The 26,923-nt window shown below is 40.8% G+C and overlaps 1 protein-coding gene across 4 annotated transcripts in view; it reads right to left on the bottom strand.

Moving 5' to 3' along the window:
• LOC117430736 (leucine-rich repeat and calponin homology domain-containing protein 2-like) overlaps positions 1–26,923 on the bottom strand; it is an 83,257-nt gene that overhangs the window by 13,366 nt on the left and 42,968 nt on the right. Inside the window, exons 4-18 of one of the 4 annotated variants that reach the window (XM_059000672.1) lie at positions 24,881–24,986; positions 24,656–24,792; positions 24,083–24,213; positions 21,609–21,741; positions 20,694–20,802; positions 20,477–20,580; positions 19,838–19,905; positions 19,400–19,513; positions 18,527–18,604; positions 15,861–15,923; positions 14,764–14,812; positions 13,938–13,976; positions 13,680–13,796; positions 12,505–12,561; positions 10,901–10,964 (exon numbers count right to left, since the gene is read on the bottom strand). In XM_059000672.1, coding sequence (XP_058856655.1) covers positions 10,901–10,964; positions 12,505–12,561; positions 13,680–13,796; positions 13,938–13,976; positions 14,764–14,812; positions 15,861–15,923; positions 18,527–18,604; positions 19,400–19,513; positions 19,838–19,905; positions 20,477–20,580; positions 20,694–20,802; positions 21,609–21,741; positions 24,083–24,213; positions 24,656–24,792; positions 24,881–24,986 — 1,369 coding nt within the window. The remainder of the gene's footprint in view (positions 1–10,900; positions 10,965–12,504; positions 12,562–13,679; positions 13,797–13,937; positions 13,977–14,763; positions 14,813–15,860; positions 15,924–18,526; positions 18,605–19,399; positions 19,514–19,837; positions 19,906–20,476; positions 20,581–20,693; positions 20,803–21,608; positions 21,742–24,082; positions 24,214–24,655; positions 24,793–24,880; positions 24,987–26,923) is intronic. The other 3 variants (XM_034902605.2, XM_059000670.1, XM_059000671.1) reach the window with 3 other exon arrangements.

Here is a 26,923-nt window from a genome sequence, read left to right as displayed (position 1 = left end):
GAGCGCTTCCACCAGGATATACTGGACTTTGAACGCCGCTACCAAGGACAGTATAACGAGAACATGATGGGAGACTACATTTGGGGGCTGATTCGTGAAAGTGATTTACAGTATAATTATAAATCTTGAAAAACTACTCACTTCTAAATCTTTTGTAGTCATTTTTGTATTACTTTAGTATAAATACATGTTAATTTGGATTCATATATTGTTTTTTTCTGACTATGTGAACGAAAAGACACAAATTCGCCCGTTTTCTCATTGGAAATAGGTAAATTTCAAAATATCACTGTCCTGGTCACAAAAGCAAAGTTTGTGGGGAATAATAGCCATTTTCTATACTTTTGAGGCATAAGCAATTAGGAAATAACACTTACTACCCAGGAACAAAAATTGTGTTACATAGTGTTATTTATTTCTTAGCAGACGCCCTTATCCAGGGCGACTTACAATTGTTACAAGATATCACATTATACATTATTTCACATTATACAGATATCACATTATTTTTACATACAATTACCCATTTATACAGTTGGGTTTTTACTGGAGCAATCTAGGTAAAGTACCTTGCTCAAGGGTACAACAGCAGTGTCCCCCACTGGGGATTGAACCCACAACCCTCCGGTCAAGAGTCCAGAGCCCTAACCACTACTCCACACTGCTGCCCCTACTCCACACCTCTAAGGCAAGCAATGCAATGATATACTATGCTGTCCAATTTCACTTTTGAAAAGAGCACCCATATTGGCACTGGCACCATCAACTCCAAAAGCACCTAGTGTGTCTCTCCACCAATCTGAACATTCATTGTCAACATTTCCATGCAAATTTTTGATTGTGTTTAAGATTCTTGATTGTGTTCCTTGTGCATGACAGTGAACAAGTTCAGCTAAGCCTACCAGAAGCCTTCACAACCACACCTGCAGAAACATACCTACAGTACACCATACATCATCTCTCCCCGCTACAGTCAGTCAGGATGGAAATGTAATTTGACTGCAATGACCGCAGCACATACTGTATCATTGTTTTAGATCCTTCCAAGCCATTCTTCCTCATTAGCACAATCTGAGAGTGAAGTTTAGTGAATGCAGTTCTTCCACTGCAATCATACAAGCTGCACTGAATTTCATTTTGAATTCCCTGTAAGTTTGTTCTGCATTCAGTTCAGTAGCAGTGTCTGGGTTGGCGTACACTTTGCAAAAACGCAGTCCCTAGCATTTTTATGCTTTCTGCTTTCACTGTGCTCTTTCTTAAAATGGTCAGTTCCAGAAATAAAATCTGTTTTCCCTGCAACAGCTGGCCCTGCTTTAGTGCAAAACTCACAATCCATTTTTTGTTTTTCATTATTGTAACGTAACCACGGAAATTCTTAAGGCCACAAACTCTTAAAATGGCGTGCTTGCTTTTTTGGCTGTGAAGGTCATCGTCTGAAATCGGAAAGCTGCTGCACAATTATTAAATTATCTTCAACAGATTCTCAATTTTCAGCACGAACAGGGTCTATATCTACTGTAAATGCAGACTCCGCTGTGCTACTAGTGCTAGATGCAGCAGACAATAAATAAATAAATAAATAAATAAATAAATAAATAAATAAAAATTTCTTTTCGACATGGACTCGAAACTATGGCTTCATACTATACCATCAAAGTCTACATTGCTTTACTGGAGGCTGCACAGTTCACAAACAAACCTATATCAGCTTGAGACGGTAACCTTTTCAATTCCCCGTTGTTTTTTTGTTTAATTATCAACCCTTTTGTTCTCAAGACCCTTATTAAACTTAAAGTTTTCATGTTTGAATGGCACGGTTTCCAAATTCAGACACTTTACAATTTGTTCCCTATCTTAATACAGCACTTCGATATTCAACCGACCTTCTCACACTAGCTTAAAAGGCGTGCACTGGCATCAGTGCCTTCATACCAGGACCAGATTTTTTTTTTTTTTTTGGCTGTAGCTGGCTCTCTTCTTATAAAAATGAATTACAAATCTATTTTTTACAGTAGCATCTTGGAATTGGCGTCCTTTGTTTCAGAACACTGGGGAACATGATTTTTTTTTTAAACATTATTATGTATTCAGCTTAGAGATACAGGTACAAAAATTGGTTATTCTATGACCCAAGGGACCTTACAATACTTCCTGAAAGTTTGGTCAAAAAATGTTGATATTTGGACAAAATGACAAGATCGGAGTGATTTTCTGTGTTTTTACGGTTTATTTTTCTTAGTTGTAAACAAGTTCTTGTCATGTTTTGTTTCTGTGTGCTTGCTGAAAATGTCTCCACCCTTTGAAAAAAAAAAAAAACGCCTGTCTCAGTACATGGCATGATTGAACATTTCCTGATGTATATGTGCTAGATAAAGACGTTAACATTGATGAGAGTTTGAAGGGCGTCTGTTTTGAAATCTAGCGCACAAAAAATTATTTCTAAAATTATGCCTGCACAATAATTATTATTATAATTTTATTATAATGCTGCAAATTGTAAAAAAAAAAAAATAATACACTTCTATAATGCTGCCATTAGGAAAAAAAAAAAGTTATGTTATCTATATAGTTATAATGCTACAATTGTAAACACGTTGTTGTTATTTAAGTTCTACTGAAATAATCTATTTCTGTTGTTTTCATAATAACAATAAACATGTGTATTTAAAAACAGAAAGCAAAAATTGTTTTGAAAACTGTCCAAACTGCTTATTTGAGGGCGAAGAATGAAAAATCTCCACAAAAGAAGAGAGAGACCATTTTTAACATGGAAATTGCCAAAATAAATGGGCAGCTGGATGGTTAAAAGTCGCCTTACATTTTAAATACAAAAAAAATAACCAAAAACCCACCATCTGGGTACTTTGTTAATATAAACTGAATCATGTCTTGATCAGCATTGTCAGTCTCAAGAAGTCGGCATAGGGTTACCAGAGTTCCAGATTTAAAAATCTGGACGTATTTTTTTTCTTCAATTCAATAACTCTGCAAAATAACTGTATATAATCCAATTGGAATTTAAAAGCTAAACTTTGGGTGTAATTATCGCAGATTGTACCAATTTATTATTTTCTTTTTATTGTCATCTGACCAAAATATGTACAAAAAACAGGTTAGAAAATGTGGATCAGCTGTTACTACCATTTCAATATGGTTGTATTATCAAATTGGGACTAACTTACAAGTGCTAACTTGGCTGGAGGCACCACACCACGAAGATAAAATAGTAAAAAATAAGCAAACAGACATGGTCCAGGAAATATAAGATCGTGAAACACAATCCATTATTTTTTTTCTTTTATTTTTGAATGCCGTTAACTCAAGACATCACTCAGCTGTTCCCTTGCTGATCACACTGCTGTAGTTTTGTACGGTATAGCATAACCAGAAAAATTTAACAATTGTATCTGGAATGAAAACTGACAAACCCAGTTTTTCCGAGACACCCGGTAACCCTAAAAATCAGCAGCACTCAGAAAATCTTTAGTTGCACCATAGAAGAAAATCTCTTGCTGCCAGATTTCCTTACTGTTGAATTTTTATTTAATTTTTTTGAAGTGCGTCATGTCTAATAGATGTTATCCGACGGTGATTGGCTACTCTTGTAATTACGCTGTGAATACAAAGTCATTACAACTGACTATGTCGGCATGACTAGGTACTACTGTAAAATGACCAGCCCCTACATCATGAATGCGTAGCTAATTGACATTTATTTAGAACACGTACTATGTTATGTATTCTGATTGGTCCAAATCAATAGGTGCCGCTGAGCTCACTAGAAGTGGGCAGGGCTAAGCGGTAGTGCCCCTGAAACAACTCAATACTTTATATAAATCAGCACACCGAATCCAGGAAACCCAGATTGAACCCCCTCAAAACATACGTGAATACCACTCGACTGTCTTGTGGAATGAACAAAGGCAAGATCGTCCTTAACTACCAGGAATGGATCCAAGCATACTTGATAAAATCCAAAACATTTATCTGCTTGACCCAGGGATGTATTTTTTTTTTATATAAAACTTTTGAGTAAGTATGTATGACGGCGTAAAATCTGTACAGCAAAGATTGGGTACAACTACAATTCCCAGATCCCCTTCACGCTGTAACTGTTTCACTGGTCTGTTGTACAGGACGCGCCACACACGTACTTACAGACGTTATGGAGGTATCATTGGCATTGCACTGGGGAAAATATAGAATATAGAATATATATATATTTAAAAAAAAACAAAAAAAAACACCCTCAACACAACTTACAGCAAAAGTCCACCCGTCATTGCCGCCGGTGTCCCTCAGCACCAGCACATCTGATCACAACCCATTCACAACCCTGCTCAGCACCCGCACATCTCATCTACAACCCATTCACAACCCTGCTCAGCACCCGCACATCTGATCACAACCCTGCTCAGCACCCGCACATCTGATCACAGCCCTGGTCAGCACCCGCACATCTGATCACAACCCATTCACAACCCTGCTCAGCACCCGCACATCTGATCACAACCCTGGTCAGCACCCGCACATCTGATCACAGCCCTGGTCAGCACCCGCACATCTGATCACAACCCTGCTCAGCACCCGCACATCTCATCTACAACCCATTCACAACCCTGCTCAGCACCCGCACATCTGATCACAACCCTGCTCAGCACCCGCACATCTGATCACAACCCTGGTCAGCACCCGCACATCTGATCACAGCCCTGGTCAGCACCCGCACATCTGATCACAACCCATTCACAACCCTGCTCAGCACCCGCACATCTGATCAAAACCCTGGTCAGCACCCGCACATCTGATCACAGCCCTGGTCAGCACCCGCACATCTGATCACAACCCTGCTCAGCACCCGCACATCTGATCACAACCCTGCTCAGCACCCGCACATCTGATCAAAACCCTGCTCAGCACCCGCACATCTGATCACAACCCTGCTCAGCACCCGCACATCTGATCACAACCCATTCACAACCCTGCTCAACGTCAGCAGGCCCGTTCTGTCACACTGAATTGAATTCTGTCTAATCCTCATCCTGCAATAAAATGACTTATTATCATAATGTATTATTCTTTTTACTGTGCACCTCCCAGCACTAAGCCACGAGAAAGACTTACTGTAGCATTGGTTAATGACAGGCAAACAGAGAGAGGGATGCTTTTAGACTGAGCTCAGTATGACCGCGCTTCCAGGAATTTTCAATCACACATGTTCACTGGCAGTGTCACTGTGATTTTTGTGTCTGTGAGCCCTGTGCGAACTCAAAAACAGAAAGAGCTGTCTAAAGCGGCAGCGAAGTGTTCTAGGATTTACTTAATGTTCAGCTAATCAATGGGTGAACAACAATTCATCCCCGACAATAATAATAATAATAATAATAATATGAACTTACAGTTGTCAAGTACAGTACTGCAGAAAGGATGAGAGCTGACAGAATTAAATTGAATTGCGACAGAACAGGCTTAAAATTGCACACTAACTTCTTTCATGTCTTCAGTGTATATAAATTGCTCATTTATACAGACAGTTGCTGTCTGTATAAATGAACAATTGACCGTTGCTGTTTTGTAATTCGGTGTTATTCCTCCCAAAACACCAACGCTAAAAATAAACACACAATAGGTAGATCATTATTAGTTTTGCTCAAATTCTTACACCAAAAAATAAAATAAACTGAGCAAGTAGCAGCTCTCTACGTTATGAAACAAGTAGGAGAGAGAACATAATAGTGAACGAAACACTCTCTTGAGAAGTGGATCGATTTCTGTTTTCATTTATTTTTGTGTAATACATTCTCACCACCTTACGTAGTTCTGCTTTTTAACTAGTAAAATGTGTGCTTTCACGAAAGGGGTTAGAACGTATAGTATGCTTAAAAACAGCATACCGTTTTTTTTTTCCTGAATAAAGTTTCCAGCAATGCACCATAACAAAACTGCAAATCCTTTGCAACTGTAAATTTCAAGAACTGTGAAACTATATAAAGTCTCTCAAATGTAAACATCTAACATTATGTACATCCAGTTGTTCACCTTTGCCTGATGAAATTTCAATTTTTTTCCCCACAGGTTTTGTAACAGCGGTTAGCAAACTACAGTCTAATCTCTGTATTAGTTTAGTCAGTGGTGTGTGACAAGTTTAGTAAAAATACCCTGAATATTTAATTTTTGCCAAATTACCGTTTGTATTTTTTCATTATGAAAGTTTGTTGTTTTTAAATTGGATTTTTTTATACCATTTGATTTTTAGAATGGAAAAATGACATTTTATTTTTGTAACAATTAAGGTGTCAATCACTCAGAAAACATTTATTTGTGTTTGTTTGAATTACAATCTCATCAACATAATAGGCTCTCTGTATTTCTTTTTTGTTGTTTTATGAATGAGTATGAAAATTGCCTTGGTGTTCTTGGGTTGGATTTATATTTTGCCTTTCTGCCCCCTAGAACTGCCTTGGTGCCCCTGAAGCTTCACGCCCAGCGAAGGCAACATTGCCTTGCCCTTCATGACCTTAACTTCATGCCCTGCAAGTACACTGTGCCGCTGCTGGCATCCCTGTGAAGAGTCAGGTTGGGTCATAACATCATTCTGTTTATGAAATTAACAGAAATGGAATATACAGGGAAGGGGAGTCCCAAGCCATTCTCTGTGTCTGCTTGGTTTCTTGTCACAAACTCCCTCACTGACAAGGAATGCTTTAAAAAAGTCGTAAACTAAAATATTGGACAAGGGGTTTACCTTCACCATCGTTGAATAAATCCTGTGGCGTCAGGGGTGTCTTCCCAAGAGGTAAAAACCAGACTGTTTTGAATGCTTTGACACCACTGACAGAGAACAGTCCACCTTATAAATCCAGCCGACAGGGGCCAAACAGAGGACTAACTGAGAACACTGGGCCATCTCGAAATGAGAACAGCCAATGGGAAAACACTCCACGAGGATTCGGGCACAGCCCCAAATAAACTAACTATCCAATCACCTGGGTTTCAATCGGGGCTCCCTGACACACAGAACAAGGCTCTGAACTTTGACAACTTGAAGACCCGCAGCCTGCGATCGGTTTGAACAGAGATACCGTTTTCAGAAACTCTGATACAGGATAACAACCCCAGTGTTTGCCTTGGTGTGGGAGTCTGCCGCGCAAGACATCTCTATCTTATCTCTAACTTAGCTCCGATTGATCACCAGAGGAAGATAGTTGGACATACCATTTGAAGTTGACAGAGAATGAAATATATATTCAGTCTGTTATTAAGCTAGCAGTGCCGGAGTCTGCAGTGGAATATCCCAGATATACTCGGACGAAGAGTGCACATCGTGTGGAGGATTTGTCATTTCTGTCATTTCAAAAAAAACATTTTACCCTGACCCAAAAGGTGTTAAATACTCAGTATACAGTGCCCTGAAAAAGTCTTCACACCCTTGAACATTTTTCACATTCTGCTGCCTAAAAAATACAATTCAAAATGCATTAAAGTGGGAGTTTGTTTCACTGATCTAAACATCATCTACACTTTCAACGTGAAAGAACAATTATAGAAATATTCAAAAAGTAATTAAAAATAAAAAAAACAAAGTCTTGATTTGCATAAGTCTCCACACCCCTTGAGTCAATACTTGGTGCAAGCCCCTTTTGCAGCAGTAACAGCCATGAGTCATTTTGGATAAGTGTCTACCAACTTAGCACAGCAGGATGGTGCAGTTTTTGCCCATTCTTCTTGGTAGAATAGCTCAAGCTCTTTCAAGTTGGCTGGGGACCGTCTGTGGACTGCAGTCTTCAAGTCTTGCCACAGATTTTCTATAGGATTCAGGTCTGGGCTTTGACTAGGCCACTCGAGGACATTCACTTTCTTCTTGCTGAGCCACTCCATTGTTGCTTTTGCTTTGTGCTTAGGATCATTGCCCCGCATGAAAGGTGAATCTTCTCCCCAGTCTCAGGTCTCTGGCAGACTGGAACAGGTTTTCCTCCAGGATCTGCCTGTACTTTGCACCATCCATCTTTCCCTCGATCTTCACAAGCCTCCCTGTCCCCGCTGCTGCAAAGCATCCCCAAAACATAATGCTGCCACCACCATGCTTTACTGTAGGGATGGTGTTAGCAGGGTGATGTGTCGTGTTTGGTTTACGCCACACATATCGCTTAGCATTGAGACCAAAAAGTTCCACTTTGGTCTAATCAGACCACAAAACCTTCTCCCACAGACGTGCAGTGTCCCCTAAGTGTTTCTTTGCAAAAGCTATGCGGTACATCATATGGCTTTTTTTTCAGCAGTGGCTTCCTTCTTGCCACCCTCCCATACAGGCCATGTTTGTGCGGTACTCTTCAAATTGTTGAACAGTCAACATTTTCCCCATTCTCAGCCAAAGACCTCTGTAGTTCTTTTAATGTACTCTTAGGTCTCACAGTGACCTCCCTCAGCAGTTTCCTTAAGCCACAGCTACTGACTTTGGAGGGACGGCCTGATCGAGGCAGTGTCTTGGTGGTGCCAAACTGTTTCCACTTTACAATGATGGACCTGACAGTGCCCCAAGGGATATTCAAAGACATTGAAAGTTTTTTATAGCCTTCGCCCAATCTGTACCTTCAATAACTTTATCCCGGAGTTCTTTTGGCATCTCCTTGTTTGGCATGTTTAGCCATTTGCTTCAAATTCACTTCATACAACAGAAACAGCTTGATTCTTCATCCAAAAGTATTCAAAATCAGTTGAACTACTGTGATTGGACACAGGTGGGCTCTATTTAACTTATTATGTGCCTTATTAAGGCAATTTGTTGTACCTGAGCTAATTTGGGTTGGATATGACAAAGGGTGTGAAGACTTATGCAATCAAGACTTTTTGGTTTTTTATTTTTAATTACTTTTTGAATATTTCTATAATTGTTCTTTCACGTTGAAAGTGCAGATGATGTTGTGTAGATCAGTGAAACAAACTCCTACTTTAACGCATTTTGAATTGTATTTTTTAGGCAGCAGAATGTGAAAAATGTTCAAGGGTGTGAAGACTTTTTCAAGGCACTGTATATGTAATATTTGATGGTGAATTACCTGCCCAAGTGATGTGTTTACAATTACAAAAACAGTACCTTGAGCCTCAGATGGAACAGCGGTGATGAGGTTGCCTTTGCCTTGCAGTGCTTCACAAAGAGCTGTCCAGACACCCAGCCCGAAAAAAAACATCACCTCGCTGCGCTCGCCAGAGGTTTACCCCATATCTCCTTAACGTTCCCTCATATTTGAAATCTTTGATGCATCCCTGTTGACCTAATAGCTTATAATTCATTTTTATTTATAGGTTTTTGAAGTTATGAATCAAAATCATTGTACAACCTAAATTATGAATGACCATGAAAGACTTCTCTGCACTGGGATAGAACAACAACATATTGTGGCGACCGCCCCACATGTGCTGCAATGAGTGCAGCCTCTGCTTCATTCTTAAATGAACGGCAGTAAGCCTGGCCAGGTCAATTCTATCGAATATGTTCAAAAGAAACTTCTCAAACGTATTCCATGATTAAATCTAGCTATATTACTGCCTAGTTACAGAAATTACCCATGTATTAGTTAAAAATTGTTTTCTTATATCATGCTGGTTTTTAGTCTATTTCACTAGGTATTGTCTGAGATGCATTTTTACCCCTTCTGCTATCCATAGTTGGGGGCGGGGCTTTTGTTCACTTTGCTAATTGCCGGCTAGTTCAAAAAGAGGTCCAGACTGGTAATGAGGTCTCTCACCTTTCTCTCTCGTTCTGAGTTTGGATAAGAATTCTGGTAGTTGAGGAGCCTGCATATTGTGAGTGTGTTAAAATGCACGTCTATTCTTTTGGTCAGCAGTATTTTATCTTGGTAAATGAGTCAAAATCTTCAGCTGTGTTTAGATGGTGCTTCATGCACAGCAAAGCTAACATTGCTCTTTCTCCTACATCGTGTTTTTTTTTGTTACTTTGTTACAGCTCTTGCGCTACTTTGGACCTACTTTTTTTTAATAATAAAGATCGACAGGACTCTTAAAACCATGCAGCGCAGCTGCAATCGAATGGGAGGAATCTACACAGTGGACTGCAAAAGACACCCGGTGAGACCAAACCTTTTTTTTTTCGCGTTGCAAAGCGACTGGAGTACAAGTTATTTTTTGAATGGCCAGTCTTTTCATTGGATTCTGTGTTTTCTGGATTAGTGTTACATGGAACTTTTCTTTGTCGATTTGTTTTGTTTTTGTGAATGGGACGGAAACATTGTTTGAACATTTGCTGCAACTAGCATAACTCTGGATTTGGCAACCGATCTGTGTGTGTGTGGGGGACGACCTATATAGTAATGTATGCATATGGTTCATTTTCTGAACCGTGAGTTCAAGGGTGAATGGCTGTATCTTTTAGCTTGCTAGCCTGATGGGTTGGGTTAGCTATTTTTACAGGATTATACTTTACTGCCAATCTCTGGTTAAACTGCTTTACACTGTATGCATAGTGTGTCTCTGCTTTGCAAGTGTTTTGATACAGTGTTCTAATGATTTACTGATTTGTTTTGCTCATATGGTTCCCACATCCTAGAATTACCTATAATAAACAGTTTCTGGTTAAGCATACTCCACTGGTCCCCATTAAATCCCTTTATAACGCTGCACCTTATTACTTGCTGTATCCTACATATTGAATATTTCATTATGGAATCAGTATACGCTTATGGCCTAAGTGTTTAGTAATAATGCTAAGGAAGTTTGATACAATACGATGACTCAAGCCAATCTGTAATCCATGTTCATGCTGCTTTTCTAGAAGCAGACTGTACGTGACTAGCTTGGACTCCTGTTTCCTTTGTATCGAGTTCAGCTTGGTCTTCTTGAGCAGATTCACTCATTCAGTGGGCTGTGGTGAACAGACACGTACCTGTTCTGGGCTTGAGACCAAACACTGTCAGCGTTGTGCTGTATTCTGTAGGTTTAATGCCATCCTGTAATAAAAGATTTAAGGTGAGGTTACAACACAGGTACTCTGTTTGACATGCAAGGCAAGGCCAATGGAGTTGATACTTCTGGACCCCCAAACACCAGACCCCATCGCACCCCCAGACCTCAGGCAGCACTGGAAGAACGAGGATGTGGTTTGATTGCTTTCTTTCAAGCAGTGTCAGTTACGCCATGAACCCGGTGTGGTTTCTGCTTTGGCTGATGTGAATGTCATTTTTTAACTTCCGAAAGCTGTACATTGCTCTGCAGCAGTGACTTAGTTATGTAATGTAAATCATTCATTGCACCACCTAGTGTCTTGTACTCTGTGGGATCTCTCAGCTGTGAGGAGTGTGGAGAGCTGTGTAGACGTGCCTCCATGTATCCGGAGTAGCGTGGGTTAACTAGCGGGATAATTAATAGAAGTACCTGACTGTGTGGCATGTTATAGAATTAACTGTGGAGCTAGACTATGTATGGTCTGAAGCATTTGACTACTATAATAAATGTGCTCTGTGCTTGTACCACAATCCGTGTCTGGAATCTATACTGCTTTCTGGCCTGGATTAACATCAAACTAGCCTGCGCATCGTTACAGGTTCCCGCTGTGCAGCCTGGGGGGTAGGGAGGGTTTCACATTCTAAAGTCTCAAGTGTCTCTTGGTTCTTGGCACATTCTGCTAATTGTTTTCTATTCAATAAACTCAGGTGTTAAACTACAGGAGCACTACTCAGCATTTAGCAGGTTCTAACTTGTTAGCATCCTTCTATCCATTTCACAGAATTCTAGGTATCAGTAACTTTAGAAGAACCTGCTAAATATTTAGAATGCTGCTGTTAAACACCTAACAGCTTTCCAGAGGAGTCTCATGAAGCGCTGTTGAACACCTAACAGCTTTCCAGAGGAGTCTCATGAAGCGCTGTTGAACACCTAACAGCTTCCCAGAGAGTCTCATGAAGCGCTGTTGAACACCTAACAGCTTTCCAGAGAGTCTCATGAAGCACTGTTAAACACCTAACAGCTTTCCAGAGAGTCTCATGAAGCGCTGTTGAACACCTAACAGCTTTCCAGAGGAGTCTCATGAAGCGCTGTTGAACACCTAACAGCTTTCCGGAGGAGTCTCATGAAGAACTGTTAAACTTCTACATACTGTTGCATTCTAAACATAGAAGCCAGTCGGAGGTCTTCTAGTAGCTACCTTTCAAACAGGAGAGTCACCTAATCTGAATAAATACCACATTACACCGACAATTGAATTTCTTTACCTATTAGTACACCTTGTCATCACAAGCCCTTTGTTATTTAGCTTATATTTCCCAGACTAAGCCCCACCCCTTCCCCTTATCACCCCCAGGTGAATCCAATGCCTTAGTTTACCACACAATAAATCAACTGCAGAGTAAGAGAGATGGCAATCAGCATTTCAAGGCAGCACTGAGTAACCGCAGGGCGAGGCACAGTGCTGCGAGACATACGTCTGTTAACTTTACACTCCAATAAAAAGATGTTTTCAGCTGTCCTGGCTTAATGCAACGCAATACTCACCTCACTGTCATTTTCATTTCCACTCGAGCTTTTTCTTGAAGAGCTCTGGCATTTATACTGAAGCGACAACAAAAAACAAAAGCATGATGTTAGTAACACCAGTACCCCGACCCAGCTGTGAATACAAAACAGAGACAGCTTCCTCCAAACATACCCACATTTCCATACCCTCACTAACCTGTGATAAAGAACATGCTAACCAAGTTTCCTTAACACAGGGTAAGCTGTTGTTCAGGTATATGTAGAACTGTAATGTGTGACACACATGTAGCAGTTATAAGACAACACAGTACTACATACAGGTATGTGAAAGGAATGACTGCTTTACATTTAACAGGTTATCATCATAACCCTGGTTCCCTGAAATAGAAATGTATCCATTACACAATGGGTTAACCTATTACACCCGATTCAACTGAACACTCTACCAAAGCTGCGTCTTACACCCACAATGTCAGCACGCTGGTCTCTGCCCCCAAAGGAGACAAAACTGCATGCAGGCCGGCGCTCAGTGCCATAAACTTTCTTCAGTCTACTGCATAGAATAAATTAATACATTACAATATGTATGCAACATGAAAAATAGTGCATACAGCAACATGTAAAAATGTGGTTATTTGGTTATTCACATTATGGGATTATTAGGCTGAAGTTGAGCACCACTGTGGGAAAGTGTCCCTTTATTACCATGGCAATACACAGCCCTGCCTTACTGGAAGCCAGGTTTGCATTAAGATGTCTAACTAAAGGAACGGGACAGAAAGCAACCACATGGTGTATGCCATAGAAACCCAAACCAGTTAACATGCCAACTGTTTATTACAGGGCATAGAAAATAATAATAACTATATCTAGACAGACAGATTTCCTAGTAACTGTAATATTACTTGTGTAATAGAAAATTAAAAAAAGGACCCGTCGTTAACATCGCAGAGTCACGGAGCGCAAATGTTCGAGTCTGAGTCCGGTCACGCAACGTTGAGTCCGAGTCAGACTCCTGTCCTACAAGTCTGACAGAGAGTGTGTGTGTATGTATGTGTATATACACACACACACACACACACACACTATATACATATAATACCTATAATAATATCTATCTATCTATCCATCTATCTAGGACTGCACGCATGCATATAACAAAGGGGGGGTAAACACAGCATCATAGGCAATACCTTGATATAATCTTTTCTTAAATATTTATTTCGCCGCCTCTCTTCGTTATGAAACACAGGGTGAGTCTCCGAGTCCGTTTGATCCTGCTTTGAATTATCCTCCAAAGAGCCCGAAGACTGCAAAACAACCAACAAACCTCACAGTGTGTGCCACACGCCTCTCTGCCACATGTACAATGAGAAGGTAGAGGAGGAGAGTGAACAGATGGGAAACAAGAAATGCAATGAAACAATAAATAAATAAATGGGATGAGTGACCTGAGAGAATGCAGTGTCTTCATCAGTGAACTCTGGCTCCTTTAAGAAAGGGAAGGGAGGAACACAGATGTATACACACTGTTAAAACATCAGCATTGACAGTATAAACATTTCCATTGATCACTAATGCAAGAGTCCCCCTTGGTCATTTCTATTATACATCTTTACAGCGGCACCACAAAGATTCAAAACGCCAGCAATGTCAGGAAACATTACAAATGTGTCGTGCAGTGCCCTTTTCAGTGTCCCTTTATAGAAATGGTGCAAATGGCTTCAGTGGCCTAGCATACCACAGGGGATATGAAAACAGCAAAGCAATGAATATTCAGCTCCCCTGATATTAGTATACTGTTCAATCCAATGAGAAATTTATTTCTTGCCATTTAGCAAAACTTCAAACATTAAGCAATGCATTAATACTGTTTGGTGTCACGCTGCACGTGAATATTTTTGCTTTCATTTTGATCTAATTTAATATTTAAAAGAGTACTGAAGGTTTCAATCTGAACCACTAGAAAATGTGCTTTTACATTTGAATAAATACAAAATCTGGAGTAGAAACTCCACCCCTCCATCACCCGAACCCACGTGCTTCCTCAGACACACCCATCTACTACAGGCTTGAGAGAATTACATCTTAATACGTTAAATGTCATACATCATAGGTTTTTAATGAACTTGTGTTAATTATCAATTTGCCTTTGCTATTAACAGTTTTAAATATTTAACAGATCTGATTCCCAGTTATATGGTTTCAGCCCTGAGGTAACAGTAAGTAACCCTAAGAGTAGTTAAACGGTGTAGTGAACTGCCTGTTGAAACTCACCATACAGCTGTGTGGGGACACTGGTGTGCTGCCCTCCTCCGCGGACACACTAAAAACAGAAGGACAACAAATCACTCAGCAATCCTCAGGAAGCAAAGCCCAGTACTTGTTACAGGACCGGTCATGTGAAATGATAGAAACAGCAATACCCGTTTTGGAAATCAGTGTTATTAGTTTACAATGTCTTTAACTCAATGTCCCGCCTGCACCATTCTGAATTGAGTAAGTAAAAAAAAAAAAAAATTGCTAAGGTGGGGCGTGATTCAAAACAGATTGAGAACCTGTTTTCCAGTAACTCTGTAATCCAGCACGCTGTCTAATTCCATGTCAGATTGTACAGGTTTTACTGTAGTATGTTGAATATGCAAATAAACCCCAAAACAATAACCAGGCCATGCTCTTCACTTCCTCAGCAAATCAGGTCGCAGTGATGTTTGTGAGCTGATCATGCAGGGTCCTAATGGGTTTGCTCAACTTTATACACGTCAATTCCCTACAACGACCACAAGGTGGCAGTAGATGTAAAGTTGTGTAAAAGCACATACACATGTTTTACATGTCAAGTGCATGTACTACAGGCACCAGATTGAGTTACCATTCAAATTAAAAAATAACTAACTGTACTTCTAGTTAATACTCCAAGAATGGAGTACTGTGCCTGCAGTACCAAATGAAATATCATGCAACAATATTCCTTATTTTTAATTGAAGGGTTTTTAGAATATTTAACTGTCGTATTTAAAGAGATGCAGCATCTTATTCGGACACATATACTTTTAGAAGATCGAGCGTGGGTATACTTTTACAGAGATACTCAAATCACAGCCTCTGTGCAACAGTGGGAGGGGGGGGGGGGGGGGGGTGTGTGTGAATCTCCTTGGTACACTAAAGCGTATTTATCTCAATGGCAGCATATTGATCTCATCTCGTATTGATCTCAGTGATAGCATACTGATCTCATCTCAATGGCAGAGTATTGATGATCTCATCTCAATGGCAGCGTATTGATGATCTCATCTCAATGGCAGCGTATTGATGATCTCATCTCAATGGCAGCGTATTGATCTCAATAGCAGCAGTTTTATTGTCTTCATTACCTTCTATTATAGTCGGAAGGCTTCTGTCTGTTACTTGAACTGCTAGAGGACTGGCTAAGAAACCTGAAAACAAAAGGAGAGTAAATAATGATGAGCAGAACAACAACAACAACAACAACAACAACAACAACAACAACATTTCCTAACAATATCTACAGAACAGCAAAACCCAGAATAACCACTACCAACAAAACATACCAACTTCTAAGAACATAAGAAAGTTTACAAACGAGAGGAGGTCATTCGGCCCATCTTGCTCGTTTGGTTGTTAGTAACTTATTGATCCCAGAATCTCATCAAGCAGCTTCTTGAAGGATCCCAGGGTGTCAGCTTCAACAACATTACTGGGGAGTTGGTTCCAGACCCTCACAATTCTCTGTGTAAAAAAGTGCCTCCTATTTTCTGTTCTGAATGCCCCTTTATCTAATCTCCATTTGTGACCCTTGGTCCTTGTTTCTTTTTTCAGGTCAAAGAAGTCCCCTGGGTCGACATTGTCTATACCTTTTAGGATTCTGAATGTTTGAATCAGATCGCCGCGTAGTCTTCTTTGTTCAAGACTGAATAGATTCAATTCTTTTAGCCTGTCTGCATATGACATGCCTTGTAAATCCAGCATAATTCTGGTTTCTCTTCTTTGCATTCTTTCTAGAGCAGCAATATCCTTTTTGTAACGAGGTGACCAGAACTGAACACAATATTCAAGGTGAGGTCTTACTAATGCATTGTAGAGTTTTAACATTACTTCCCTTGATTTAAATTCAACACTTCTCACAATATATCCAAGCATCTTGTTAGCCTTTTTTATAGCTTCCCCACATTGTCTAAATGTAGACATTTCTGAGTAAACAAACTCATAGGTCTTTTTCATAGTTCCCTTCTTCAATTTCACTATCTCCCATATGATATTTATAATGCACATTTTTATTGCCCGCATGCAATACTTTACACTTTTCTCTATTAAATTTCATTTGCCATGTGTCTGCCCAATTCTGAATGCTGTCTAGAATGACCTTTGCTGCTTCAACAGTGTTTGCCACTCCTCCTATTTTTGTGTCGTCTGCAAATTTAACGAGTTTGCTTACTATACCAGAATCGAAATCATTAAATGTAGATTAGGAATTGCAGAGGACCTAATACTGATCCCTGTGGTACACCACTGGTTACCTCACTCCATTTTGAGGTTTCTCCTCTAATCAGTACTTTCTGTTTTCTACCTGTTAACCACTCCCTAATCCATGTGCATGCATTTCCTTGAATCCCTACAGCGTTCAGTTTGAGAATTAATCTTTTATGCAGGACTTTGTCAAAAGCTTTCTGGAAATCTAAATAAACCATGTTGTATGCTTTGCAATTATCCATTTTCAATGTTGCATCCTCAAAAAAGTCAAGTAGGTTAGTTAGACACAATCTCCCTTTCCTAAAGCCATGCTGGCTGTCTCCCAGGATATTGTTACCATATAGGTAAATTTTCCATTTTGGATCTTATTATAGTTTCCATAAGTTTACATATAATAGAAGTCAGGCTTATTGGTCTGTAGTTACCTGGTTCGGTTTTGTCTCCCTTTTCTAAATAACTGTGCATGACCTCCCCTCCACATAGATAAGGAAGTCTAAAAACAGGAAGGGAAGCAGAGCTACAAGTGGAGTACATGGTTCCCTCCCACATGATAAGCCTTACAGGCACACCGATTAGGAACAAAGGTGTATTTATTAATAACCTCCTCCAGAAACCCAGTCAGTATCTAACACCCATGTTCTGAGCTGTATAAATGTTTACATTAGGGGCTAAACAAATTCTTACTTCTCGTTATCACGGCAACCTTATTTCAAGTCCTTTATTTTTCTGTTTCTCTTTCCACGCTTTATTTTAACTTGTCACAACCCTGTAGACTCACTTCCTGTGCAGCAGCGATTATGACCCCAACTGACTTCTTACATGCGGCACAGAAAGGGAGTGCGAGGCTCAGATGTGGGGTATTAATACCCGCTGTACAGGGAATAACTATAATGTGATGTTAGGATATATTAGCTTCACCCAAATCAAAGTGAAGATAGTCTGCAGAAAAATAAAAGGACATGCAAGAAAAGTTGTTGTGCCACGATGTTTGTAAAGCCTTGGTTATCTTAAAACAGAAGGCATAGTTTTTACAGCCCAGGCCTGTGTATTTGGAACCATATTTGAACATCCTGGTGTGTGCCGGTACCCCCCACCCTACCCCTCCCCTCCTGGAGTGAACTGGTCGTCAGTGGTTCTGAAAGTTCCAAACTTTGCTGGTATTGTGAAATATCTGCACAGGTTGGAACACCTGTTAGTCAACGAGATGGCAAGAACAGAGGGAGCAATTTTATAAATATTGTGCAAAGAATAAAAATACAGGCTCCCATTCTCGCTCTGCCCTCACTACAGAATCTCATCTCAAGGGTAAAAAAGTAAAAAATTAGACAGAGGGACTGTAGAACAACGTGACTCTATAGCTCAAAAACAAAATATGGTGACCGCCACACATTACACCCAGAATGATTATCCCCATGCACCTTTCTGAAATTACAATACCATAAACACGAGGAAAAAATAAGTACAAAAACAACTGCGCTGTTTCCTGTTTTAAACGAAGGCTTGTCTGAATGAGTTCCTTTCAATTTAAATCACTGTAAGGGTGATATACCTCTGTGCCCGTCCAGCCGCCCTTCTCCTCTGGATTAGGTTCTCATTGAGTGTGGCTCTACATACTAAAGGCCTCCGTCTGTATTCACATGTCATGTGTACCAACCAAACCAAGAAAGAAAGAAAGAAAGAAAGAAAGAAAGAAAGAAAGAATATGATGATGGGAAAGGGCAGGAAGTTGTTAGTAAAAGAGAAAAGAAAGTTATTCAAGACAGGGTAGTAAAATAGAATGAGGTTGTTTCAATAAAGTTACATCAGCCACAGCAGAAATAAAGCAGAATGAAGAATCAGAGTTTTAAAGCTGATGTATAAAAGACTAAAAGCAGCAGTGTGGAAATGTGTAACTCTCAGGCTCTTCAGCATTGCAGGGTCTACCTGGCTTCTCTGATGGTCCTGCCTACCTTGAGCTGCTCATGCAGCATGGGGCCCTTTGTTCCCTCAAAGCTCTCTTTTTACCCTTGTTACAAATATTCTAAAATGTATTCTGTGCTTTTTGCGGATTTGCACTGATTTGTAAAATATGATAAATTAAGAAACAGAAGAATGGCATGCACACGTCAGTGGTATTCTGTAACCCAACAAAAAATGATGTTATTTTTGAGAGAAGAGTCAGGAGGTGTGTCTCGAGATCTCTCAAATAAACCACTGCTAGCAGTTTAGACTTAAAGTGAAACATAATCTATACCATTAGCAACCATCATAGCTACACTGAACACAAATAATACTATTACAATAAATATAGCTAGCCACTTCACTAGCTAAGAAGTTAAATAGCTAGCTAGACCACCTTTTCATTTCCAAACTGCACCAGGTGTAACACTGGACAGCAGCCCTCCTGCAGGGTGCACACAGGCACCTCTGGGGCTGACTCTACCTGTTCTGCTGTTCCTGCTGCAGTAACTGCACCGCTATCTTCCGCAGGTCAATGACCTCCTTCAGCTCCACCTCCTCCTCTTCCTCCTCAGCAAGCTGCTGCTCTTTCTGAGTGCTGAAACACAAATGTGTATCAATTGCAGCATGCGCTCTGTGAATATCCATTGAAACATACACTCCGCGACTTAGTCACGACCATTCTACTGAAGGCACCCCGTACCCATTTCAATGCCATCTTAAATGAAGGCATTCTGCTGTCTACCAAGGAGCGGTCTCTGAATACTTCTGATACAGCCCTCACAGCGAATAACAATGTAATCTTTCCACTGGAGTAAAATAGTATTAAAACTGGACAGCATTTGGAATTACATTCACAGATTATTCTAATGGAATTCTAGAAGTCGAACACAAACAAAGCAACACTGTATACAGTTCCTACCTCCACTCTTCTGTCCCATTGTCATTTTCCTCTATTCTGTGTGATTTACTCAAGACTCTCCCAAGCTCCTGAAAAGGGGCGAGAATACAAATTACACTGTAGGCAATAATAATAATAATAATAATAATAATAATAATAATAATAATAATAATAATAATAATAATAATAATTTCTTCAAAGGCATTCAGGATTTAGATTATGAAGTTCCAGGCAGTTATGGTCACTATGTGTGAAGGACAATCGGATACTATACAGTATTTAAGGGTCTGCACTGAAATGATCAGAATCAAGCAGTAAATCAAAAACTAAAATGTGCACACTTCCGGCAAAATGTATTAATGATATAATTATTCCTTAAAAACAAAAAAAGTATCAGGTTTTCTGTTTCACACATTATATTTATACACACAGTCGGAGACACGCAGACCCTGTATCTCCAGCACAGTCCCGTACCTTCATACAGGACATGAAGGGCTCACTGAGCTGTCTGTTCCATACGTTATATTTATATACACAGAACCCCCTGTATCTCCAGCACACTCCTGTATCTTCATACAGGACATGAAGGGCTCACTGAGCTGTTCCATACGTTATATTTATACACATAGACCCCCCTGTATCTCCAGCACACTCCCGTACCTTCATACAGGACATGAAGGGCTCACCGATCTGCACATCCCCCGGCTCGGAGAGGGGCGTGTCTTCCTCTGTGTTGGGGTCGATGTAATCATATGGCTCTTGATCTGATAGAAAATTAAATAAAATCAATGCTCATATTTTAATATTTTTTTCTAAACAGTAAAACCAGTAAAATATGTGCTGCTGTGTCCATGCCACCCAGATGCCCTCGCCCCACCTTTATTCACGTCAGGCCTGGTTCCAGCGGAGTGGCTGTCTGCTTTGACCTGGTCCCGCGTGCTTTCTGATACCTGAGAGTGCAGGCTGATGGTGTCATCGTCAGATGGCTGAAAAACACAAATTTGCCTTTTTTTTATATTGTGAAAAGGAACCATACAGATAACCGTCAACACGTTTTGGGACAGCTGAATACATGCAGAAAGACTGGGTGCAGGGAGATTGTTCTCTATCAGAGCCCAGGGTTACAGTATATGAGCATGCTGCTTGAACCTGTCAGAGCCCAGGGCTACAGTATATGAGCATGCTGCTTGAACCTGTCAGAGCCCAGGGTTACAGTATATGAGCATGCTGCTTGAACCTGTCAGAGCCCAGGGCTACAGTATATGAGCATGCTGCTTGAACCTGTCAGAGCCCAGGGTTACAGCATATGAGCATGCTGCTTGAACCTGTCAGAGGCCAGGGCTACAGTATATGAGCATGCTGCTTGAACCTGTCAGAGCCCAGGGTTACAGCATATGAGCATGCTGCTTGAACCTGTCAGAGGCCAGGGTTACAGTATATGAGCATGCTGCTTGAACCTGTCAGAGGCCAGGGTTACAGTACATAAGCATGCTGTTTGAACCTGTCAGAGCCCAGGGTTACAGTATATGAGCATGCTAATGGGGACAATATCCTTTACAATGACTCTGGGTCCCAAATGAATGCCCGCCACCTTTGCATGATCTGGCAGCCCATCTAACATTTAGTTTAATAACATTATTTTCAAATGTTTAGCCTAAGATTCCATAGTTTGGTCACCATTTTAGAAAGCACTCCAGGTTCTAGTATTGTTAGTTATTGTTTAGGGATCCTTATCTTGGCGTTTGTATTGGGTAACTGGAGTAAATGCCTGGTTGACACAGGTTATGCGTACCAAACTGAAACACAAATGGGAATCCGCAGGGAGCAGAGCCCTCACCTCTGTCGTGGATAAGCGCTTGTCCCCATTGTCACTGCCAATGCCTGAGTCCGGGCCGTGGCTTTTACTGGGGTAGAAATCTTCCATGCTGAAAGCAAAAATACAGGTAAGAGTGCAGTAAAACATTGTTGGACTGATCGGGCTGTTCTGAAAGGTGCTGGGACTGTGCTGCCCCTTTTATTATTCTTGATATGAAGGTGAAGGAGGACTGTGGTGCCCCCTGCAGCAGCAGCAGCAGCAGCATTACCAGTTTGATTCAATAGGGCTCTGGCACTGTCCCAGCTTGCTGTGATTACAGGTTGTTTCCAGACCACTGAGTGGAATTCAACCAGTAGAGACAAAAGAGAGAGCAGCAACAGGCATTCCTTCCTTTGCCTTTCTGGACATGCAGAAGTTCAGTTTACAGAGCAAGGTGCTGCAATTCAGAAAGTAAAAACAGCTTAACAAAAAATGCTCAGAAACCACCGGGTACGAGGGCCAGCAGTCAAAGTAATTTACAGTGTGGCGTCTGCAGGATACATTGTCTTCACAGAGTGAAGGTACAGTAGGGGACCCAAACACAATAAGGGGCTGGTGCCAATGTTACAAAGGATAGATGAGAGAATGGATGCTATTCCTCCTTTAACCCCAGACACACAAGCTCTACCCCACCTATCTGAATGTTGGAGGGTAATGCATTGTCAATGTGAGTGGAACGGCCAGCCCCATGTGCAGTGGTTCACTTCTTTATAAGGGGATTAGCAGCAGAACAGCAACCAGACAATATGGCATGACTTTGACTTGCCTTGCATCTTATGCCTTGCTCGGCAAATGAACGGTGCACAGCAAACAAGGGGGGCAAGTCCTTACTATTTAACACTGAGCTGTCAATGAATACTTGGCTCCACACCCAGACTGCAGCCTAGTCACACACATAGAATATCTACAATTTGCAACATTTTTTTTTTTAAGTTTGGAATAATTCCATGCAATGTCTTATTTGTCCCTTAGTCCCACTCAGCACATCACAGTTGACTTCTACCTGCATATTAAAAATACAGAGCCTCTGCAGATGCCACCACCTTAACCACAGTTCTAAGCTGGGTTCTGGAGCCAGCTCACTTAAGAAGAGGACATCCTGTTCAGCTGTGCTAGTATATACACACACTGGAAATTTGTCCTTGACACTAATAATAATAATAATAATAATAATAATAATAATAATAATAATAATAATAATAATAATAAATAATATGAACTTACAGTTGTCAAGTATAGTACTGCAGAAAGGACGAGATTACACAGAATGAAATTGAATTGTGACAGGACGGCTTAAAATTGTAATACTTTAAAATGCAACGGTGCAATACACATTCTAATTGCTAATTTATATGGACATTTCAATGACTGTTGCTGTTTTGTAATTCTGGGTTATCCCAGCCCCAAGCAGCTATGACATGGTTCAAGTAGCAGCTCCCTGCACTATGAAACGAGTAGGAGAGATAACATAAGTGAACAAAGTGCGATAGAGAAGTGGACTGATTTCTGCTTTAATTTATTTTGTGTTGCGTAGTTCTGCTTTTTAACTAGTAAAACGTGCACTTTCGCAAATTTTAATTTGTAAATTTCAAGAACTGTGAAACTATATAAAGTCTCTCAAATGCAAACATCAAACATTATGTACATCCAGCTGTTCATGATTGTGATGCAGAGCCTCTCCATTGCCTGACGAAGTTTCTAGAGTTTATTTTTTATTTTTTTTCAAAGCTGCGTTGTTTGTACAGGTTTTGTAACAGCGGGTGGCAAACGACAGCTGCGCAGACACTGCAGACCGAACAACTCATCTGACCACTATCGTTATTAAACTTCAGCCATGGGTAAATCTTCAGCCAGTTTGTCTAAAAAAATTTTTTAGCTTTCCTTTCACTGACATTGCTTATTTGTGCTGTTGTATCACAAAGGCTGCATCTAAACCCCTAGTCGAATCGGGCACCATGAATATTAATTTTTTGCCAAATGACCTTTTATATTTTTTCATTATGAAAGTTTATTTTTAAATTGGATTTACAATGGAAAAGTGGCCTATATTTTATCTTGTAACAAAAAGTGTGTGAATCATGTTTGAGTTAATTTCAACATAATAAGCTTTCTGTATTTTTTTGTTGTTTTATGAATGAGTATGAAAATTGCCTTGGTGTCCTTGGGTTGGATTTATGTTTTGCCTTTCTGCTCCCTAGAACTGCCTTGGTGCCGCTGAATCTTCACGCCCAACGAAGGCAACATTGCCTTGCCCTTCATGACCTTAACTTCATGCCATGAGAATGAATGCTATGTAGTCTGTGTTAAGGTGCTGTGACTAAACATTTGAATGAATGAATGAATGAATGAATTAATGAATTAATCAATCTATCTGAAGCGACTTATTGTTTGGTGTATTTATATGGTCATACCTGTCTGTCAGAGGCTGCGATAGGATCCTTTTGCCTAACGAAGGCAGGTCAAGAGAGTCCGGCTTCTTGTCTATTCTGCAGGCCTGGATGTTTAGGTATTTAAAAATGTGTACTTTACCCTTTAAGCAAATCTGCAGGGGGAAAGAGAGACTTTGTTCAGATTGCAACGTAGTCTTTTAAAAAAGTATGTTTTAAAAGAGCAGTGTGGTGGAGCTGCTTTACTAGTGCTGAAGCACTTTCTCTATTTTACCACGCTACAGAGGTGTAAGAGACGGATTTGTTCATATATATAACAGGGCTCCGATTGCTCCTGATTATAATAAATCTAGGGACTCTGAAAGCCAAGGCTGGGTGCAGGGCTAGCCCGAGTTTCTAACCCTGTTTGTAATGTCATGACCACGTGTGTATCCTTCCTCTTCCCTCCCCATTCTTCCCTGTCTTGTTGCATGCAGCTATGAACACTGACCCACACCTTCTGCCCAGCCCTTTTTTCTTAAGACTCTTCAAGGTGTTTAACATCATATCAAAACAAGTTTACTAAAAACAACATAACTGAGATGCAAGTATACCGACCTGTGCTGGAGGGGACTGCATTGGGTTGTTATCCAGTGCAATCACCTGAAGCTGTCTTAACTTCCTATAGTTAACTGGAATGTCTGTGATTCTGTTGCAGGAGAAGTCTAACCTGACCAGAGGAAGGTTGGCCAGCTCTGAAAGGGAGAGGAGAAGTGCAGATCAGACCACTGCTGTGCTTTCCACAGTCTGGGAAGTAAAAGGAGAAGGAGACTTGAACTTTACCCTCTGGAAGCACCTGGAGGTTGTTCCTTCTAATGTTGAGCTCTCGGAGGGAATGTAGCTTTCCCATCTGCCGAGGAAGGACCTGAATCTCATTGCAGCTGATATCCTAGGTCAAGGAGAAGGAACACTAAATAAGACAACATGCTTCTCGTGAACTGGACACATTGCAACGCCTAAAAAAGAAAACAGCCAATGCATGTGATTTGTATATAGTATACTAAATAAACACAAAATTAGAAGATAGAGGCTAAAATAAGCCAAGCATTGTGATGACAATTCTGTCTTTTGTATTATAATGTATGCACTGAAAAAGTTATTAAGAGGAATTTCTTATTACCAATGTTGTACTACATTATTTCATCGTGATTGCATCAAGAATTGGGGTTAAATAATAGTAGAAAAATAAATAAATAAATAAATAAATAAAAGGTCACACGTGTTAAACCCTCATGATGACAATCATGGTTCAGCAAAGCTTCTTACAAACAGGTCATATGAAACATACATTAATACTAAAACAACAATCATTCCAGCTCACGTGGAGCAGATGCTGGGGAGGACAGGTAGAACACACTACCCGCCACATCTTAAAGGGTACATAAGGTATTTTTTATTTTATTGTGTTACATGTTCCCATGTGTTGCTACAACTACAAACTACATTTCCCATCATCCTCCTGCTCACATATGTAACAGAGATGAATTTACCAGTGAGCAGGAGGATGATGGGAAACGTAATTCTGAGAGGTCCATGCAGGGGAAGCTATCTTGAGGCAGGGAATGCAATTTAAAAGTTTGAAAAAGTGGTCAAAATGTAAAAAAAAAAACAAAAAAAAAACCCAACCACCACCACCACCACCACCACCACCACCACACACACCTTATGTAAACAGTTGTAGCAACACATGGGAACATGTAACACAATAACATAAAAAGGTCCTTATGTACCCTTTAAGTTGCAAAAATTACCAATGAGGTCAGTTTTAGGAACCCCCAAAAGTTACAAGAAATTTGGTCCTTTTGGGGGGAGAATAAATATCTCGCTCCATACAAAGAATTTTGTGTGGATGCACTGACAGACAGAGAAATGAAAGTTGTTACTGTCCAATTTTTCAATGAGGCTGTTAGCGACTATGATATTACAACATGGCTTAACCGATATGGGAGGGTGTCATCAGAAGGGAGGAAAATTACAGACGAAGATGGGGTTTGGACAGGAGCCAGAAAGTGGCTGGTACGCCTCAATGTTGATCCATCGGGCATTGGAGGCGTCCGCCACATTCCAAACTCCATAGTGTTAGGGCCCAACAGAGGGCTGGTATTCTATAATGGGATGCCAAAACTCTGCAGGAAATGTGGGGAATTAGGACACCTGGCGGCCGCGTGTACTGTAGTCAAGTGCAGGAACTGCGGCGCCCCCCACGAGACCAGCCACTGCAGAGAAGAGAGGCAGTGCAATTTGTGTGGAAAGAAGGGGCACCTGTTTAAGGACTGCCCCTCTTCCTATGCCAACATGGCCAGAGCCAGCAAGGCAAATACTAACAAGCCTAGGCCTGAGCAGGAAGAGGGAACAAGTAACAAAGATCAGTCCACATCACCACCAACAGCATCCAAGACCCAGACTCCAGCACCACCATCATCACCAGCACCCCCCTCACCCCCCCGCCCCCGAGACATGTCCCGTTTTACGAGGACCCCTTCCCCCAGCCCAGAGAGAAAGTCCAACAGCTACTCCACTAGCTCCTCCAGTAGCTCCTCTGATACAGAACACGAGGCAGGGAGGGAGCCCGGACCCAGCAGCGGCCCCCCCCTGAGTAGGGCCCTCTCAGCGCCAGCACTCCCCCTCGGCTCTCGTTATGACGCCATAAGGATTGAGTCCGTGGGGGAGGAAAGCGAAAGCGACAGTGAAAGTGAGGGGAAGGGAGTGAAGAACCAGCCGAGGGTGGGGAAAAGAAAGGGTAGAGACGATGGGGGGAAAAGAAAGAAGATAAAGATTAAAGACAGCAAGTTGCAGGTGGCCCCCACAGATCAAAAACTAGCTAAT

The sequence above is a fragment of the Acipenser ruthenus genome, chromosome 26, assembly GCF_902713425.1.
Source record: "Acipenser ruthenus chromosome 26, fAciRut3.2 maternal haplotype, whole genome shotgun sequence".
Lineage (NCBI taxonomy): Eukaryota > Metazoa > Chordata > Actinopteri > Acipenseriformes > Acipenseridae > Acipenser > Acipenser ruthenus.
The sequence above is the reverse complement of the archived record's forward strand: the minus strand, read 5'-3'. Positions and strand labels throughout refer to the sequence as shown.